The sequence below is a fragment of the Apostichopus japonicus genome, chromosome 8, assembly GCF_037975245.1.
Source record: "Apostichopus japonicus isolate 1M-3 chromosome 8, ASM3797524v1, whole genome shotgun sequence".
Lineage (NCBI taxonomy): Eukaryota > Metazoa > Echinodermata > Holothuroidea > Aspidochirotida > Stichopodidae > Apostichopus > Apostichopus japonicus.
This window is the reverse complement of record NC_092568.1, coordinates 22,682,622-22,696,285: the sequence shown is the minus strand read 5'-3', so window position 1 is coordinate 22,696,285 and position 13,664 is coordinate 22,682,622. Positions and strand designations below refer to the sequence as shown.

General features: G+C 40.6%; 2 protein-coding genes across 3 annotated transcripts in view; both read right to left on the bottom strand.

Moving 5' to 3' along the window:
- Positions 1-13,664, bottom strand: part of LOC139971087 (BTB/POZ domain-containing protein 7-like) — an 82,256-nt gene that overhangs the window by 55,293 nt on the left and 13,299 nt on the right. The window contains exon 3 of one of the 2 annotated variants that reach the window (XM_071977274.1): positions 6,535-6,619. The gene's annotated coding sequence lies outside the window, so the exon portion shown is untranslated. The remainder of the gene's footprint in view (positions 1-6,534; positions 6,620-13,664) is intronic. The other variant, XM_071977275.1, reaches the window with a different exon arrangement.
- Positions 207-3,047, bottom strand: LOC139971084 (uncharacterized). The gene is made up of 2 exons (XM_071977263.1): positions 2,770-3,047; positions 207-2,316 (listed from the first exon to the last, which is right to left on the bottom strand). Exon 2 carries the CDS (start codon positions 2,313-2,315, stop codon positions 207-209), a length of 2,109 nt encoding a protein of 702 aa, XP_071833364.1. The 5' UTR covers position 2,316; positions 2,770-3,047.

Sequence of the window (13,664 nt, the reverse complement as noted above, 5' to 3'; positions counted from 1 at the left end):
CTAGGGCTAAGCGTTTGACGGGGTCCGTGGGTGTGAGTGTCTGCCTTCCTCCGCCCCCGAAAGGTGGGCTGGAGGAGAATTCTATTTTGTACCCGTGTTTGACTGTGTCCAACACCCACTTGTCCCCGCCAATAAATTCCCATTGCTGGGAGAAGTTTGTTAGTCTCCCCCCCACCGGCGGAATGGCCGCGGTGAGGTGGGCACCCCTAGGGCTGGGCGGCGAACGCTGGTCGATTGGAGGAGCGGTCACTGTCCCGTCTGGTCGACGTGGAGCCTCTGCCTCCTCTGGGGGCCCAGGGGCGGGTTGGACGGAAGGCTGCCCCCCGGCTTCGGCCTCTGAGAGCTCCTCTGCTCATAGATTTGGCGGGTGCTGCTCTCGTTCCCCTAGGTGCTCTGCTCTCCCTCGGGCGGAAGGGTCTGGTTCTCTGGGTAGGTGGGGGTCGGAATTCTGATTTGGCCAGAGTCTCCCTTCGGGCTACCTCTTCCTGGAGTTTCTTTTGGAAGCAGCCCGCAAAAAGGTCTTCCCCGAGGATTGGTAGTTCCAGCATTCTGTCCTTCGCCTCCGTCGAAGGCCAGTGGATGGCGGAGACGATGTTTTGTCTACGGGCCTTAACGGACCTGGTAGCGACCCTTGCAAATTGATCGTACGCGAGTCTGACGAGGGGGCCCAGCAGCAGGAGGAGCTGGCCCGCTTCGTCCCTGGATACTTGGCTGCTGTCCTCAGGGAGCTGTTGGTGGTGTCGCATAAGGACTTCGGCTGATAGCATTAGTACCGATGCGAACTTCATGCCCGAACGGGCTGCCATGTCCACCTCTACCAAAAGCTCTTCTAGCTTCCTCTGGTCCGGGGTCTTGAACACGTGTGTGGATGAGGCCCCTTGTTCGGCTTTTAATCTCTCCTTGGCCTCCTGGGGAATGGTTGGGCATCTGAATAGATCCTTCCATGCCTCGTCAGGTACCCTGACCGCTCTATCTGCCCTGGCCGGGAAGGCCGTCCACTTGGTCTTGTTGGCAATGGCCTCAAATCTGTCATAACAGGTTGCGTCTACTGGTATGGTAGTTTTGGGCTTATATGACGCTTCGCCGGTCGCCGTCAATTTTGATACCCGGCCCGCCTTCTGCGGTTGCGTCTCGGGTTCCTCGAACCCCAGGTGTCGTCTGAATATGTCTGCCGCCCGTGTTATTAGCTCCTGTGGGAGGGCTCCTCCTGTCACGGGTGCTTCCTCCGGTTCGTAATTGTGACCAAAGCTGTCCTCCATAGGATCGTAGTCGAGAGGATCTGGATCTATGGGCTCCCCTTCGTCCTCCAAGCCGGAAAGATTCACCGACGCTCTGCAATCCAGAGCGTCCGGGTCCGGGGCCGGTTGCGGGGCCATGGTCGATACGGGGCTGGTAGGGCCCGGTGCCACGTCGGCTACCGTGGACGTCCTTTGCTCCAGCAGGGGCCGTAGCAGGCCGGTGAGTTTGGAAAGCCAAGCTGGTTCCTCTTCCTGACGCCGTCTCGGGGACCGGCGCCTCCTCTTGGATCTTCTGTATCCATCGTCGGAAGAGTCCGAGGACTCGTCGGAGATTGGAGAGTATCTCTTCCTCTCTCTACGTCTTGGGGATCTTGTATGCGACCCCGATCTCTCCCTTCTGGGTCGGCGGGAGCTACTTTCTCGGGCCGGGATCTCCGTCGGAACCCGCCTCTCCGGCTCCCTGTCCGGCTCCCTGGAACGGGACCGGCTCCGTCTCCGCGTCCCCTCGGTTGCTCTCTCTTTAGGACCCGAGCCTCCCACGGCCGGGGGGCCGCGCTCTGTGGGTCTGTTTAGCTGCGGCCCGGACTGAGACGGAGTCTCCAGCCCGGCCGAGCTGTGCCTCTGCTTTGGAGGTCTTTTCCTGGCAGGAGCCTTGCCTTTGCTCCTGCCCTTCCCTCTGGCCGTAACTGATCCGGACGTAGCCGGGGCCGTTAGGGGAATTCTTTCTCTTTCTCTTTCCTCTCTCTCTACCTCTTTCTCTCCTTCGGCCCTCTCCTGGCCACTCTCCTCCACCTCTCTCTCTACTACTCCCTCCTCCTCTCTATCTCCCGTTATTCCTGGAACCTCCGGCGCCCCGATTGCGCTCGGGATCGAGTCCAGCCTTCCCTGGAGCTTGCTACGTAAGCCCTCAAGCCACAGGTCGATGTCCTGCCACTGAGCTGGTGTAAACTTAATACACACCAGGCAGGGGTCTCGTCGAGTGCAGGATCTGCATTTTGGACAAAGGTCGTGTTCGTCCCAGGCTCTGCCTGGGCGAAACATAGAGCAGTTGATGCACTTCAATGGATTGCGTGACATGCTGAATAACCGGATTAAGGAAGATTACTTCTTAGTGATAAATGAACAACAATAGAAGCTTAACGTAAGAGGGGAGAACTAGGGAGGGAATTAGGCTTAGGTGGAGCGTAGCGTAACCTAGCAACGGTAAACAAGGTAACGCTACGGGGTGGCCTAACATGAAAATGCAAGCTGAAACAAAAATGAGAGAGCGAGAAATACATACGAAAAAGAGTGAATATGTGTGAGCAATATGAATCCCCAAAAGGGGGACGAGAGAAACTAATTGGGGGGAAGAAAGCTAGTAAACAAGCTAAGAAAACACAAAAACAACAACACGCTATAGCGTGGGGAGGAATAGGGCGGGAACCTAGGCAGTTTCGCGGAACTGCTAACCCCGCCGCAAACCAACCCGAGGAGGAAACGCACTACGAAAACAGTCCCCAAAACCCTCCCTTTTTGATAAAAAGGATACTTATCGGTCAGGAAAGGACTGTCAAACTTCTAAAGATCCGAAGCTAAAAAACTTCCGGCGATCGTCGAAGAAAACCAAGACAATTTTCCAAGGAAACTATCCACAAGAAAAATATGCGTGTAGGCACTTGGAATGGTAGAATGAAAAAGGAGGAGGGACCGGAAGGGGGGTCCGGTCATAGAGGGCGCACAGTGTTATTTATTTACCAGGACTTTATAGGCACGGTAGAATGAGGTGCTAAGGTTGTGAGGAGACAGGTAAGCGAGGAGCGAAGTAAATTTACCATGTCTACATGCAGCTCTTAGCCACAGCATACACTAATGTATGAGTGTTCACAAAACTTCTCAAGTTGAGTCAACTTTAAGCATGTAATCCAAACCTCATCATAAAGTACCTATGGTTTTTATGTCTATATAATTTGCATTTGTCCATGAGCAATAGTCGCCACAAGTCCTGTTATATTCAAAGAAAGATATTCCCTTACAGTACAATTTGTACAAAAACAGGCTCAAAGACACAAGGCAGGCTTAGACTTTCCACAGGATAAAAATATTTTACGTGACTTGAAAACTTATACCGAGAGGGAATTTAAGTCTGTCTCCTGTAATGAGTGCTCAAGAGGAAACAAAATATTTAATTAAAAGAAATTTAAATGAAAAAGGCCCTGTGTTAGGTAAACAATACACTTGTGAGGCCTACTTGAGTAGTCTTTGAAATGATATGTACCGAGCATTAAGATGTGTTAATTTTTTGTTACAAATCCTTCTTATGTCAACTATCTTCCAATCTTGACTCCCAATTACAGCCATAAAGCCTACTTTAATTCTGTAATGAATATATGTTTCTTTTATCACTGTCAGATTGTATGATACTATAAATTCAGGCTCTGTTCAGTTTAAGATCATGAACAACAGATTGAGGGGAGGCTGAGGGGTAGTGGAAGGGAGATTGAGGGGTGATGGAAGGGAGATTGAGGGGCGATAGAAGGGAGATTGAGGGGTGAAGGCAGGTAGATTGAGGGGTGACAAAAGGAGATTCAGGGGTTGCCAGGTGTTCAACTAAGACATGGCATTCAGTTTTCTGAATGATTACATCCCAAAATAAAATGAAATAAAAGCTGTTAAATGCAATATAGAACTTCTGTATGGTAGATTTGGAAGGAAGAGGGTGGTGACATGTCTAATAGGAAAGTTAGAGGTGCGGGGAAAGAATTTTACCAGATTGTAGGCAAACCCAACAAACGTTCGAAAATCACGAAAGAAAAAACGTTTTAAAGACAAGAAGCAGTTCAAACGTGCGGAACGTTGAACAGATGAAAAAGAATTACAAAAACAATGATAATATTTAGACGAAGTAATTGAAATCTTAGGATTTAGTAAGAGCAATAAGAGAGCGATACTTGCGCAAAAGGCTGGCAATTACGGAAGGGAGATGGCCACACTCACATACAGACAATTGCCAGATGCTAGAGCGAGGTTAATACGGTAATGCATAGGTTATATGAGGTGAGGGAGTACGCGCTGTGAATTGGAGTACCTATGTATAGGAGACAGGTACAGAAAGAGAGGAATGAAGTAAATTGCATCTTGCCACCAGAACAAAAAAATTGATTCCTATGACATTTGTATGAATATAAACCCATTCAGAATAGAGCTATACATTTCATACTACTGGTCTACTAGACAGTTCAAATGCAACCAATATTTGACTGGCATTAAACTTTGACACTTTGAGTACATCATAAACACCTCTAGTGGCAATTTACAGACCTGTTGGAATGCACTGATGCCATCGTTAAATAGAAGTGACACATTCAGTCAAGTATGAAGTGAGGTAAAGTTATCGTGAATGCCAACCATAAAAGTTTGCAAATCACTCACCTTGGAACTGTAATATTCAATAATAAAAGAATTTTTTTTTTTGCAATATGCATGAATCCAAACACCTGAAGTAGTCTACAATAAATAAAACACTGACGCATTCTTTATGCCAGTCAGTATGAGGTATGCAATTTTTTTTCTATAACAACAACTAATAATGTCCCTGCTGTTTAAAATCAGTTTTAGCTGAGATTATATATACATATTTTACTTGAGTAATAGCAGGCAATAATGGCACTTCCAAGATTAAAAAACTCTCCAATGAACAAATATAAGCATGTAAACTAGCATGTACACTTCAAGGTCACAAAAATTCTCAGTAGACCACAGCCTTGGTGGCATTGAAAGTGGTTTGACTTTTTTTGAGTTTCAGAAAGTCTTAGCAATGGTGACAGGTTTGGTGCAGATGCTGTATGTGTGTATTAAAGCAAACAAATCGAAGAACAGAGACTGAAGCAAATAAATTTACAGAGGGGGGAAAATATGGATGTAATTGATTGGCTACAAATTACATTACAAAACTATTTTAACAGCTGCAATTTCCCACTCGGATGCAAAGCGGGAATGTCAAGAAAAATATGCCGGGGCTGTTTGCTTCGCCGTTCCACCACGTACGGTACAGTACTGTACAGTGGCTTTATGTGACTTTATCTTTGGTGTCTTTCTACAAGCAAGGACATCCTCTGCTTTTTCAAACATATGAAGGGAAACAACTTGACAGCCAAAAAAAAAAACAGGGGCACCAGTGGGGAACTGAAAGCAAAGACGAATGATTGGATTCCACTAACCACTGATGGATTTATACCCACGACTGCCTTACCATGCATCCCTCCTCCAAAGAGACACTGTACATTACCTCAAAATATATCTTAAAATGACAAAAGAGAAAGCTTATAGCCTATGTTGGTATTAACTTCTGGTCAATGTGTGACTTTATTTGACACTGACATCCCATAACATCAATATATGTTTAGGTCGTGTTTAATTTGAAACTTGCAAAACAGAGTGTATTAAATATATATAGGAATATTTAACATCCTCAACTTGGTTTTTGCATATCATGAATATTTAATATGTGAAAATAGGGGGGGAGGGGTCCAGCAACAAAGTTTCTAGCCACACGGAAAGCACAAAACATCTACATGCCTTGGACGAGATTCTTATTGTCGTATCTGCTCCTCCTCTATTAGATGTGGAACATATGGGAGTAGGAAGACCTTGTTGCTCCCTGACATTTTATAGTCTACCTGACACCTGCCCATACAGATGTTACACTGTTACACTAAATAGATGAGAATAACCAGAGACCGGTCAGTCATGTGGAATGCTAAGAAAGTCTCATTAGAGATAAAAGGCGGCTTGATATTTATGTCCGAAAACTTCCCATATCCATTAAACCTAGGATACACATACAACAATGAACTCTAGCTGATTACATATGGAGAGAGTTGTAACAGTAAACTGCGCTTAAAGGAGACTGAGACCCAACCACCATATGTAGCTTACATGTGACAGAGATCTTTGTAAAAACAACTCAGATCCCAAAAAGCAAACCCCCCCCCCAAAAAAAAAAAACCCTCTTGATCCATTTGTGAGATATCTGCAGTAAAAAGTGCATCTGGGAGGCTCTGTCAGTTTTGTATATTTCTGTGATGTCATTTGCCACTAGGGTCTGACACCTTTTGCTTTGCTATGTTTTGCTTTTCACGTTTTAAAGGCGACACGTTAACAGTGTCGACACTGAGATCAAAGTGCCATTTATTAATTAGGCCATGTTAAGGAACTTTGATACAATAGATTAAAGCATTTGCAATTTGGGTGCACCAGTAATAAAATACCAATTACAGTGTTACTGTGAGTTTGAATGACACATATATATACGTACCATACTTGCCCTGCAGAAAGGTTTCTCAGAATCACTCTCGTGGATTTCAAGTTAGTTTTTGTCTGCAGAGAGTGGTGGTTTTGACCTGTGCAAAGAAAATAAAAAGACCGAGAACAATTTAACATAATGAAAATTGGAAAAAGAGATGGTGCATGTACACGGTACAGCCATAGTGCTAAGATTGTGAGGAGACAGGTAAGCAAGGAGCAAAGTACAATACTCTAGCTGGACGAACATACTGTACAACTCTTCTTAGACACATGGGAAAATTAAATGTGACATTTTCAAACTGCCTCAAAAATTTGAGCGATCACATTCTCTGGGTAACATTTTGCAGTCCTGGTCTCTGACCAAAGACTTAAAATCTTTTGTGTTCGATTACGATTAAAAATTACGTTTAATGGATAAGGATTTCCATTCCTCTGATTTGGATCCATATCTTATGTTAGATGAGCCACCAAGGAAAACACATGAAAATGTTTCCTTTTCCTCTTCTTTGGAATTTACAAATTATGTCACTACAAATCACTGTTAATGTACAGTACATGTACTGTAGCTATTGTATGATGTAAAAAGGTCAGATTTGTCATTAAAAAGAATAATATCATGTGAAAAGAACTGAAAGAAAGGTGGAAAAATTCAAATTAAACAACAGCAAAACAAAATGGAATATACTGTATCTAACTTGAACATAAACACATATATAATGCAATATGTATATTATGGACCATGATATCACATGTTGGTAAAACTTTGGCTATGCCATGTAACAACTTTTAATGATTTTTCCATTTATTTTAAGTTTCCAAGAAACATGTGCCATTTAAAATCATACTGTTAGATCTATATTGGCATTGCGTACCAAGCATTGCGTACCACATGTCAAGCACTAATTAGCATTTTGCTTTCTGTGTTTTCATTAGGTAATCGGACAGTACACATGAAAATGTATGCAATTAAAACAATTTAAAATTTCATAATAATGTAAATGCACTTCAAAAAGTAATGTAAATATTCCTTTTACACTAGAAGATTAATAACAAATTTTATCACTTTTAAACTACATGAGCACAAGTAATTTTGCATACAAGACACAAGTTGAATTTCACAATTATTGTGATTTGAATTATAGCTAGACCTCCTCAGTGCCTTTAAATATTTATGAGAGAGACCTCAATCTTCACCTAGAGCCACTATACAGAACTTAAGTACTTTTCATACTGTAGTTGACAAAATTTTTCATATAAGACAAAGAAAACATCCTTGCAAAAAGTACAAAGGACTTTCAAATTTTTGAAAGGATAGCTGAAGTTTCAACACCATTTTATCCACTATTCTAAATTGACACTTTTAACAAACAAAATTCATAATATTTCAACGAGCTTCGATCAAAACCATCATTTACTATTCAAATATATACTGATGAGCCGAAGAGCTGAACTCTATACATTAAACCATCTGTACACATCATATTTTTACGACGCCAGTTTCTACTGATCCCAGAGTACCTTGCAACACATCAAAGCCGCACTTATTCCATAAAATAGAAAGTTCATCGATCCATTCATTATTGTAGTTGTCAAAACCAGCTAATCAGAACTTATAAATATGCACATTATTCATTCCTTAATGGATAAAATACTGACTGTTTAACCCTTTACCTCTTTTTGTTTTTGCTTTTCTTTTTTTTACGCCAGTCATTCTTCAGATATCAAGAAACCGTCAGATGAAGAAAAAGGACATCAACGTAGTACAGAAATTTTTATCTGTTATGAATTGTCCATGCAATGAATCATTAAGTCGTGTTATAATCCTCAGTGACTATTAACTATATATTCCGTTAAAGACTGTTAACTTAGAACAGGCCGCTTCTTACCTTACAGTTTTTCATCAGTTCGGCAGCAATGACTCACGAGCTTCAACTTTGAGTCACTTCAATTTAAAATACAATTCTCTCCCCCTTTTTTTTTTCTCTTTCTCATTTTTTTTTTTTTTTTTTGGCTTTTAACTCAACCGCTCGGGATAGACACATGTACAAAATGGATGTGTACACAGACTCGGGGAGGATTACACAAGTCACAAACCATGGACTTCAATGAATCACTACTACTAGCATGCAACCTCAACGCCGCAGAAGAAGAGGAGAGATGAAAGACAGAGGGAGATCTCGAGATTCTATACCCAGATCTGGCGCCGCCGCCGATGGAATAACAGGGGCAGTCAATTGAAACTCGGTAGAATGCAAAGTCAGTTCCATGATATTTTTAATTTGATTAGACTCCAAAGGAAAATATTGTTGGACAGAGGTTTAATCAAAACAGTTGGTTAACCTTGAAATGAGCTTTGCTCTTGGCCTCTTCCAATTCATACGATTTTTTATAAAAGCAAAAAGGTTTTGATAAGACTGCGTTAAAAAAAAAATAACGAAGAAAAAAAAAAACATGGATGTACTCGACGAAATATCACACTTTTGTGAATACACGGTCACTTTTAATGGATAAGTGTTAAAATTTCTTTCCCTTCCTTTACAAATTTTGGGTGTCTGTGTGTGTGTGTGTGTGTAGCTGTGTGTGTGTGACAAAACCTTGTGATGAAGAGCTTTAAGGGAATCAGGTTGTTATCATTCAAATTTGATAGGAGAAACAGGCTGAGAGTAATCAGGATATTTTGTAATTGATGAGTCAACAACCATGGCAGTTGAGACTGTTCATTAGTAATCGTTACGTACATACTGTAGCTACTGTACTGTTAAGTCTGTACAATAAGATATTTGCAGACCGAATAAACATGGCATCTTTACTAAAAGCAGGATATTTAATAGAACCATTAGTATATAATTGTCCCAACTGTTCTTCTAATGTAGAAAATTTAATTTCAAAAGTAACTGACCAAGTTTTCAATAAATTTCTAATACATTAAAGCAAAAACACAAACAGAGGTGTTTAATAGTATTTAAATTTTTTAAATTTCAAATCACTGATTGCTTTGAGAGGAATGAAGTTTACTAACAAAATATTACAGTAGTGGACACACAGCCTGACAGTTATTGTCAGGGCTGGAAACTTTGACAAAACAAAATCAGTATCCGTATTTTAGTTTATTCTCACTTCTAAATGTAAAATGTATGGAATGTACCTCTAAAATATATGATGTCAGTGTTTTTCCTCCTTTCGCTGTGAATGCTTTAAAACATTGGTTACATGATATTTCATCATTATTTAAGTTCTAATAAACCTTCAAAACAAACCATTTGACAGAGAATCATATTTAACTGCTCACAAAGAAAACTCAATCCCCAAATGTTTGTGTACGACAAATTATTAAACATGTACTTTCTTAATTGCATATGAAAGTAATTTTCCCATCAATTTTTACGTAGCTTCTCAGACACAGTTAAGTCTTAGTAGAACTGTAGTTTGTGGTCGACTGGGCTTGATATAGAACTTAGCTACACTGTACTGTACACTCTGGTCCTATACCATGCACATGTACTGAGTTAACCTGGGCAGGTTTGGGCTGAATTCATGTAGTTCCGAAAGTCACTTTAAATGCCACCCTGATATATGCTACAATGGTTGGTAAAGTATGAAATTAAACTTGCTTTTTTAATATGTATTGTATGCATGATGCTATCCTGTTACCAATTGACAGTACCTGTTAGTAGTCCTAGATAGTTTTCCCATCATCGACTATATGAAGGCATGATGATAGCAAAACCAGTCACCTAGATCTGTGGAACAAATAACCATTTGAGCTCATTCTAGAGAGGTTGTAAAAAGCCACTATAGCTGTTAGACATACATCAATCAACTGACTTTAATAACCAGAGTGATAATGGGGCCCCCTCCCAGTGGCTTCACTAATACCATGTAGGAAACCAACCAACAGTTGAACCGATCTCTGAAACATATATTTTTTGACATATACCTGAAGGATAGCACTTTTACTAGACTCTCAGCCAAGTAAAAATGAGGTTGTTATGACAACCTGTCACATTTTCACATTAGTACAACTTTTAAGTGAATTAACTACTGGTCCACTGCCAGGGTGATATATCTCACACTGACATTTTGCCGAATAGCTTTCTACATGTCTCTCCTAGTCATGTATGTAGAAAATAGCTTCTGAAGTGTAAATATATTGGTACTGACTGATTCAATTCTTGACCTCTCTCACAAAGACAAAGATACCTGCAGGGAGGGGATTACTGTCCTCCGAGAAGGTATGGACTTCTCTTAACGGAAACTTAGCATCCAGTATATATACACACAGTAACCAAATTTCATGTGTTGCTTTAATTGACAACCTTCTGTATTGTGCATACAGTGAAAATAACTTTATTAATACTATGAAAAATTGAAAAGGGGACCAGGTGTGAATGACAAATGATTGAGAAATTTTTAAATAAAATTCATTAGTCACTCGCTCATTAACCATGACTCGCTGAAAAAAAAACTAGAAAGTTGAGTGCTGTACTGTTACACTGGTTCTTAGTATCATGCACTACAATATTATTTTGATTATAAAAATGGTAGAATCTGTGACTTCAGTCAAATTTATGACCAAACACAAAGCTACAAGTGCACGATTGGGTAATTGCCGACTCATTTACATATTCTTGCAAATCATTAATCAGCTATCCAGCATAATTTTGAAACACTATGAAGGTACAATAACAACGACATTCCTAAAATTCCTAAAGACCTGAAACACAATATCTCTTATACAGTACATTCATGTGTCACACACTGCTTGCTTGCTGCATACCTGTTCAATATCACGGCCATATGATACGTACAGATGTGCAGGTTACAGGTATATGATGATCCAAGTACACTGCGCAAGATCAAGTCCTATTATCCGAATTGCAAACTAAAAGTCCAATCTTACACAAAGGTTAGTTTTATTTAGAATAAGACATTACGGTACAGTAATCTCCCACTCAGATGTGAAATCTCTTCGATCACTCCAAATATAGAAAGTTGGGGAAACCCCTAGATAGTATTCTGAGGCTTCCTAAGGACAATTCTGAATTCCAAATTGTGTGCAAACACCACTGTCGGGGGGGGAGGGGGGTCAACCTTCAACATTTTGTTTGTCTCAAAAGAATGATGCCATAGACCTGATTTAGACTTTACAAGGAGATGTATGTATTAAGACAAACCAGAAAGCCAAGAACCTTAGTGAATGCCTTGCCACATTTTACAATTTTGTATTGGAACATCAAATGTCAGCACTGACAGTAATAAGGTGGACTCACATTGGTCACATACAAAGTGTGAAATCCATCCATGTTCAAGTTTTGAGTTTTCTTGTTTACAAAAGTTTTCAGACTTTGACCTCTGTTGACATCCAATGACCTTTGAACTCCGATGAGACCATCTTATACTCAATGAGGTGGGTCCACATACTAGTATGAAGTAAATCCAAGTTTACTTTTGTAGGTTCAAAGAATTTCAAACTTTGACCTCAATGGCCTTAAGACCTCTGCAAAAACAAAAGAATTTTTTTTCATGTATCATTCCTAAACTTGGGGCTAGGTGGTACAGTATAGTATAGAACATCATGGCTGACGGATGACCGAGCACACTTGCAGAGAAGGATAACCCAAGTTCCTGAGAACAGGTAAGAACACTTTTGCCCCTGTAAAAGGCACATCTCATTGCAAGAAATATTAATTTCGACACGTAAACAGCCTTTGATTTGTATAGTACAGTACATTAACGATTGCTGATTTGGGAGACACAATGTTAAAACCTAGAGTATGACATGTATCAGAGAGGTACAGGAGAATGAGGGACCGAATACATTTATCCTATTTGTAACATTGTAACATTAGCCATCCTCTGTACTGTAATTGTAACTAACTTAGTACAATTGTAAAGAGATGGCTGGTGGAATGCTAACAGAATATCAGATAAACTTCACACTTAATGTACTGTACCGTATGATGAGCACACTGTAATGGAAACCATTTGTTGAAAAGGAAGGACCAAGTGATTCACATAATTGATAAAAATATCCTCTATCAATCACTTGTCGACTGTTGAAAGTAGTAGATCCGGAAGGAGGAGGAGGTAAATGATGGTTCATGAAAAGTACACTTGATGGTAGGAGACAGGTCAAAGCAGAGTACAGTACAGTAAATGGGTAAGAAAAATAAAGAACCAACTTCAAAACACATCTTGTATTAAACCTTGCTTCATCTGAGAGCCTGTACAATATTTAAATATCACTTCATGAGGCTGATAAACAATGTAAACTACAGTATAAATTTGTTGTTGTTTAACTGTTCATAAGATTACAAACAAGGTTTGTGCAAAGGAAAATGCTGGCACAGGCTGGACAGTGGATAGATAAAACTTGACAACATTCATATAACAAGAGGATAGCATTTTAACTAGCTTCCACTGTGAAAGCACTTTAAGCACAGATTAAAGTGCATTTTTAACACTTCACTTCAGAGTTTGGTAATATAAAGAACTCTAAGTCTAAGCTTTCAACACGATTTCTATGAATTAGACAATGCACTGACTTCCATAGAGGTGAGATGTCCCCCAAAAGAGAATGAGTCACTCTGCTATATAAACCTTCCAAATAATTCCTTACAGTGTTAAACAAAATGCTAAAGTAATCCATCATTTCCTACATTCTAATTCTGAATCATTAAGAGAGCTATCTACTGTATGCTGCTCCACTGCACAAAACCATTGGGTTGGATACAGATAAATCAGATGAACCTAAAAAGAAAAGGTGGCTTAAGTATTTAAAAACTTCGTAAAAGAATCTTCACAAAACAAGGATTTCTTTAGATATCGTTGTCCTCCAGCACCCTCAGACACTAATTATGTTAATACTTCCCATATCCCCCCAGGCTGCCCCATCCCCCTCCCTAGGCAGTGTCCTATTTTTACATAATGAGTATTACACACAGATGTAGCCTACATGTATGACTCATGACACTGTATCCGTGGTGATGTACTGTACAGTAGATGCAGTTATTCAACTGGAGAGATAGAATAATTGTACAATCTCCCTGGTGCATTTCAATGAAGATGAAGGCCTCCGCTGTGTCTGGGATCCTCCTGCCCCCCTCATGAGGGTACTTTTGAAGGGTGCATGAATGTGCT

Excerpts from the sequence above, each read along its gene's own strand:
- LOC139971084 (XM_071977263.1), bottom strand. The coding sequence starts at position 2,315 with ATGTCACGCAATCCATTGAAGTGCATCAACTGCTCTATGTTTCGCCCA.